At 50.2% G+C, this 7,500-nt stretch overlaps 1 protein-coding gene across 3 annotated transcripts in view; it reads right to left on the reverse strand.

Moving 5' to 3' along the window:
* wdpcp (WD repeat containing planar cell polarity effector) overlaps positions 1-7,500 on the reverse strand; it is a 66,687-nt gene that overhangs the window by 16,055 nt on the left and 43,132 nt on the right. For all 3 annotated transcript variants that reach the window (XM_061228214.1, XM_061228212.1, XM_061228213.1), the window contains 2 exons: positions 5,709-6,300; positions 910-1,098 (listed from right to left, as the gene is read on the reverse strand). In XM_061228214.1, the coding sequence (XP_061084198.1) occupies positions 910-1,098; positions 5,709-6,300 (781 nt within the window). The remainder of the gene's footprint in view (positions 1-909; positions 1,099-5,708; positions 6,301-7,500) is intronic.

Consider the following 7,500-nt stretch of genomic DNA (forward strand, 5'->3'; position numbering starts at 1 on the left):
TGAGTATGTTCTTAGAGGTGACGTTGGCAATAAAACAAAACATTTTCAAGGCAGACAGTAAAGACTTAGATTACATTAAACAGACCCAACAGGCTCAACCCAAACTGAAATCCAACTGTCGAGGAGAGCACTACGGAACACACTACAGCTGTACTCACACAAGAGGATGCTGGGAAAACCAACGGCCCTGCCACTGCACTGTAAACCATACAGACCTGCTACTCACACATCAGTCAGCTAAACAATCATGTCGCTGAAATGAACCAGCCCATAAAACACACAGCAGACAATTGCTTATGAACTTAAAACACGTCCAATGTTTTTGTTGGCTAGTATCCAATCACGACTGCAGTAAGCGCAGTAAGAGAGTATTGACAGATGAAACTAATGAGACATCACTTTGGCATTTAGAGGATTCCCTTTTTCAGCGTGATTTACAAAACTTCACACATAAAGATTACAGTAAGGAGCAGAGCAAACAGCAAGACGTCAGTGTCATGGCAACGTCACCGTCATCAGTGTAACAGTTCCAAGGGGCGGCCTGTAGCGTAGTGGGACCCGCAAGGTCGGTGGTTCGATCCCCGGTGTAGCCACCTAAGATCCACACAGCCGCTGGGCCCTTGAGCAGGGCCCTTAATCCTGCATTGCTCCAGGGGAGGATTGTCTCCCGCTTAGTCTAATCAGCTGTACGTCACTCTGGATGAGAGTGTCTGGCAAATGGCGTTAATGTAATGTAATGTCCAAGTGTTACACGTCCCGTCACATAAACCGTAAATGAAATGCTAGGGGTTGTAGCAACAATCACAGTGAAAGGTGGACCAGATTCAAAGGTTTAAATCAAGACTAAAGTAAATGAAAGATAAGATGACAAACGATTTTAAGGAAATGAACGCAGAGAGGCTGCCCCACCTTCTCGCTCCTCGACCAGCTCCTGCCGCAGCAGGTGGTCAGCGATGGCGGCCAGCGCCCTGTAGCACTCGGCTCCCATGATGCTCCAGTCCATGGCCCCCAGCAGCCCCAGGGCCTCCTCGGCCTGGCCGCAGCGCAGCCGGTCCTGCAGCAGCTCCCCCGGGCCCAGCTGGCCCCCGCTCAGGGCCCCTGGAGGACCAGCTCAGGTTAAAGTCTAACCACAGTGCACCTCACCTGCGGCCGGCTGCCGGAGTCAACGCTACATGCGGTTGTTTCTTTTTTTCTGAAAAACATTATAAATAGCCATGCATCACCATGTTTACCATTGCTTTTACGATCGCTTTAGTTCACTCACGAGTGGAAATTGGGGTTTTGAAGCCTAGCATTAAAACAGGAAAAAATACCCAAAGACGTGTACTCTTACATGATTTTATGTCTACTTCCTGGTTAAAAATAGCCACAATACAATGACAAAGTTGAGTTCAAAGAAAACCTTTACTGAAACTCATCTCCTTACCAACTACTTGGTTGAATATGCAACAATTTTTGGCATTGTATAACTTTTGAATAAATGCTCTACTTTACTTCATTTTCCTTGTGGCTGTTCCTAACCAGAATATGTACTTGTCTTAGTTTGGAAGTCATACACCAAGTGGTGCTGATGTAGTAAGCCATCAGAAATGGGAGATAAAAAAGATAAGCGGCACGATTTAGCATTTCTGAATGACCATAACTTTTTCATAATCAGAAAGTAGACACAAAATTGCGTAAGAGTACACGTCATCAGGTATTTTCCCCTGTTTTAATGAGGATATGAGGCTCCAAAATCGACACAAACCCCAATTTACAGTAGCGAGTGAGTCTTCTTAAGGGTCAATTGATATCTCCAGGACGACAAATCCAATGAGGCTAATTTGCATGTTCTTCATGGAATATAAAAGAACAATCACCCAAAGTTTGAGCAAAAATGACGCAATAACAAACTTGATTTATGTGTAAAGGTTATTAATGTGGTTCTGATGCTATAGTGCATATGCAGTGCCCTCAGAGCCTGTGTTTGATGCAGGCAGTGGTACTCTGTACAGCATAGCGTGTGTGTGTGTGTGTGCGTGGGCGTGCATGTGTGGGGGTGTGTGTGCGTTTCCATGACTTTGCAGACCAGAGGCTGTGATCACAATGTGTGGTAATCACCTGAGGCAGCCAACACCGCTGCCACCAGTGCACTCAGATAAAAGAGTGCAGTTAATTATTCAGCGACTCCACAAGTCCGGCCGTATTGAATCACCCTCTGAACAACAACACAATCTACCACACGGCCACAACACCCTCTGAACAATAACACAATCTACCACAGGGCCACAACACCCTCTGCACAACAACACAATCTACCACATGGCCACAACACCCTCTGAACAACAACACAATCTACCACACGGCCACAACACCCTCTGAACAACAACACAATCTACTACAGGGCTACATCACCCTCTGCACAACAACACAATCTACCACAGGGCCACAACACCCTCTGAACAACAACACAATCTACCACACAGCCACAACACCCTCTGAACAACAACACAATCTACCACACGGCCACAACACCCTCTGCACAACAACACAATCTACCACAGGGCCACAACACCCTCTGAACAACGACACAATCTACCACAGGGCCACAACACCCTTTGAACAACAACACAATCTACCACAGGGCCACAACACCCTCTGAACAACAACACAATCTAGCACACGGCCACAACACCCTCTGAACAACAACACAATCTACCACACGGCCACAACACCCTCTGAACAACAACACAATCTAGCACACAGCCACAACACCCTCTGAACAACAACACAATCTACCACACGGCCACAACACCCTCTGCACAACAACACAATCTACCACAGGGCCACAACACCCTCTGAACAACAACACAATCTACTACAGGGCCACAACACCCTCTGCACAACGACACAATCTACTACAGGGCCACAACACCCACTGCACAACAACACAATCTACCACAGGGCCACAACAACACAATCGACCACACGGCCACATCACCCTCTGCACAACAACACAACACAGGGCCACTTAACCTTGCCCATTCCACCACCGGGACTACGGCTGACGAGCTAACGGAAAACACAGGAAACAATAAAACAGCTTTAATACAGTACACAGATCACACACACACACGCACACACAGCTCCCTTTGTAGAAAAACACCTCGCTTGACCGGCGCACACTACAGACTCCGTCCCGGGGAAGCCGCTCCCTTTCATGTTTTTGTGGCGAGACCTGCTGATGCTAAACTTCAGTCCGCCTCCATCTGGACATCTGACCCCCCCCGGGGGGCCGAGCGGGGGCGGCCCGCTCTCGACAGCGAGGTGACAGCCACCTTATTGTCTAATTGATTTAAGGGTGGGGGTGGGGGTACGGGGGTTGGGGGAGTGGGGTAGGCCACCCAATTAAAATTACAAGCTGGCAATTAGCAGCCAGGTCCCCTAAATCCCCAAAGAGCCTGCTAATGTCAGCCTGCCATCAGCTGCGATCCACATTTCAGGGCGGAAAAAATCAGAGGCTTTCGTCAGCGTCTGCTCTCAGCCAAATCCCGTAAGAGACAGAGTACAGCGGGGGGGATTAGCACATAACACTGACAAAAACATACACCCGCCCGGCACATAGGCACACTGACAAAAACATACACCCGCCCGGCACATAGGCACACTGACAAAAACATACACCCGCCCGGCACATAGGCACACTGACAAAAACAAAAACAAAAACAACAAATATTTACACAAACATCAGGTACACATGACGATTACACTCCAATACTACTACTTTTATTAAGTATATCATTGAACATTTAACAGACACACTGGGGCCCTGCCACCCAGGTATCAAGGGACGTGCTTTTTCAAGACTCCAAAAATCTCGGAAAGTATATCAGACTACAGCACAACCGAAATGATCTGCTGTTCCCTGAAATATATGACATACAGCTGCAAAAAAAGGCAGGAAACCACAGCTCAAGTAAAATCGGAGGGAAAACTGCTCACAGCAGAAGCAAAGCAGCGGGTAAGGGGAAGAAAAACTAAACCACTGGCAAAATAAATAAATAAATGAATAACTGGCACAATAATAAGTCTTTATTCTTTTTCATATTTTTGTGTGTTTGTGTACAAATCAGTCTCTTTTAGATCCATACCTGGCACCTAGCGCCCTTCTCCATTCACTGTGCAAGCCAGTGCCTCTCAGGCTCCGTCCAACGAGTGCCAAGATGAGATAACTCCGCGAGGCAAAACAAAAAATGTAAAAATAAAAAGCGCTTCCTCGAGAAAGCTGGAGGCAGGCCAGCCCTTTCAGTCTCTGTGCTGCCGGCTTGCTCTATCGTACGACAGTCCAAACGAACCGAGTCAATAAAGAAGGGGGGAAAAAAGCAAACAAACAAAACGGCAAAGCGTGTGTTTCTGTGCGCTATCTGCTGAAAAGATTCCTGTTTGGTTTCTTAATCAAAACCTTGGCGTGCGATCAGTGGAAGATGGGAGCATTGTTAGCTCACCCACCCAACCCCGCTCCCTCCCCCCCGCCAGCCAACCGACTCCCCGTACGAATTCAGAGGCAGTGTCAGGTCCTCTGCCAAAGTCACAATTAAACACAGCCGGTTTCAAAGGTCTGACTGGCAAACTTTATCTGAGTCCCGGAGGACATGAAGTTACTATAAACGATTTATCGGAAAAAATATATATCCCCACATTGCACCTGGGGTTGGTTTTTGCCCTGGGAAAATTTTATATTGATTGACCTCTGCAAGAGTAACTTTCCCTTCTAACTACATTGGGGTCTGAACTGGCAAATTAAACAGAACTCCAATAAATAGAAATATTATTATTTTTAAAATCTTGTAATGGTGTCGTTTTTGAGAGGTCCAATTACCAGATTTGAAAGCGGTGGGAATGAATCAAAAGCTGCCAAGAGTGCAGGTTGCATCCTGTAGCCCAGCGCTGTTAGTCTGAGCCTGGCTGCTGGGATTAGCTGACTGTGAGAGAGTGCACGGTGACGGGGTAGGGGCTGGGTAGGGCAGGGCTGAGTCGGCCATTTTCCTCAAGAAACTTCCGCTTAAGTGCTAGCATGTAATGAGACACCTCAGAGTTACACACCGCCATCAGAGAGACACACTTCTCTCCTGCGGACGGCTGCAGCGTGCTGTCGGATGGGGAAACAGCGCCCCCTTCAAGTGGAGACGGTTTGGCAGCGACGGGAGAGCGTTAGAGCAAGTGGGAACTCTTAGACTGGGTTCACGTTGCATTAAATTCAAGGCTAATTTGTAAAATAGAAAGTAAGTGCAGCTGTCCGTGAATTTTCATATCTCTGGCTCACAATAATAAATTACTTCACTCAGTTTAGGAGACGAGGTCTACACTGCAAAAGCTAAAAGAAAATAAGTCAGTCTATGTAGTTTAGTCTTACATTTGGAGATAAAGTCTCATTTCTATTGGTCATGACATGAGGCTTTTACTAATTTTAAGATTTCCAACGGGGTAAAACACTTGAGAAGCAAACAAGCTAATATTTTCTACATGAGAGAAAGTAGTGTACGCCGTCTTTAAATGTTGTTTAGTGATTCACTTGTCCTATACAGAGTGTGGAATGGATGTATAGATAGATAACTGTCAGCAGGTCCAAAAAAAAAAAAGAAAGGGAGGGGGGGGCAGAACATTCCAGAAACAGCCGTCAGCCTTGTGCGTCTTGCATTAAGGTCAGAGGTGAAAGGTCGCACACTCACCCAGCCTGAAGCGGAGCGCTCCGACAGGCCCACCGTGGTAGTGGAGGAACAGCAGGTCGCTCACCTCGGACCCCTCGGCGCCGGGCGGTGGGGCGGCCCACTGCAGCCCCGCCAGGCCCCCCGGGGCCCGCAGGTGGCGGGACAGCTGCAGGGTGGGGCCGGGGGCCGGGTCCTCCGCCAGCAGCTGCATTCGGAGAGGAGACAGCCCCGCGTCGAAGCACTGGAGCTCCCCCTGCCCGTCGCCCACCAGCAGCAGGCCCCCGGCCGGGTGCCAGGCCAGGCAGGAGGGCAGCATGGGCACCTGGGCCAGGAGGGTGACCCCGCGCTGGGGGTCGTACAGCAGCAGGGACGAGTCGCGCAGGCCCAGGAGGAGCCGGCTCTCCCAGGGGTCGCGGCAGCAGGCCGCGGGGCGCGAGGACAGGGGCACGCTGGTGACGGACAGGCGCTGGGGCCGCCCCCGGGCGCACTCGTACACGCAGCTGTCCGCCGAGCTCTCCCCCGCCCCCAGCTCCACCGTCAGGATCTGGTAGGGCTGGGCCAGGCTGAAGCGGCAGTCCAGGGGGTCGCCCTCCGTCCGGATTCGGCTCAGCACCTGCGGGTCGAGCACAGTTAGCATGGTTAGGATGGTTAGCACGATTAGCGCAGTTAGCATGGTTAGCACGATTAGCGCAGTTAGCACGGTTAGCGTGCTTAGCACAGTTAGCATGGTTAGTGCAGCAAGAAGAGGTACAAGGTGGTCTGTCTGTCAACACGGACCTCCAACAACGCTACTGCAGCAAACACATGGAGAGGCTAATGCTCTTTCACACAAACACTTTACATGGGGGGGGAAACAGATTTCACGCTCTCGGACGGTAAAAGAGTGTCAGAAGCCTGGCACGGCTACCGTGGCACATTTGGTAAACGTATTTTGGAAACTAAAGTTCTGCGAAAAGTCCATATCTTGTGAAAGCATTCGGCGGCCTTCTGTAATGATGCTCAGCTCATTTCGCCTTGTAGGCAGAAATGGGGATCGAGACGGCCGCAAAGCCAGTGTTTGTCAGCTAGCGCCAGGAAAACGGAGAGTTAAGCGGGTTGCCAGGCTATACGGGGAAGCGGGGTGTTATTTCTTTCCCATAATCCCCTGGGCCGGCTTCTGCAGCACCCCAGGGGGGGGGGTGAAGGTGCTGACAGGGTTGTGGAGGGATCCGCACCTCTGCCAGCTCGGATAGCGCTTCCTCCCGCTCGGATAGCGGTCTTCCTCAGCTTCACTCGACCCACAGGGCCCCTCAGCCTCCTCCTGCCGCCCCCTCTCTGTACGTCTGAGGGGAACGCCACCGCCTCACACTGGGGAGTGCCAAAACCCCAAACCCAAGCCCCCAAAAAAAGCCCCAAAAACCTACACCCCCAACCAAAGACAGGCTGAATGCTGAACTGATAACCCCCCCCCCTCTCCCGCCAACTCACACTCTCATTCAAACAAGCAGAAAGGAAGTGGTTTCAGTCTGTATCGCCCAGCTTCCTCCATTTCATCACCAAAAGGAGACGGCGGTGGAGCCCCTCTGGCCTGTGGACACATCCACGGCCCTGAGAGGAGTTTAAAAACACCGCCTTTCAAAACCCAGGGGAAAAAGTGACTACCCCGAGGAAGTTTCCCCGAGTTATTGGTTTCAGTGACTGCTCGAAACCATTCTTTTCTTTCGGTCCCTTTCATTCCTTTTCAGGTACTTTTTGTGTAGATAAACCCCGGGTCGTCCAGCTGAGCGACCAGGCCTTGTTCACAGCAGTACCCGTCTTTGAGCCAATTTTCCAG

Source organism: Conger conger, chromosome 18, assembly GCF_963514075.1.
Source record: "Conger conger chromosome 18, fConCon1.1, whole genome shotgun sequence".
NCBI classification, from domain to species: Eukaryota; Metazoa; Chordata; class Actinopteri; order Anguilliformes; family Congridae; genus Conger; species Conger conger.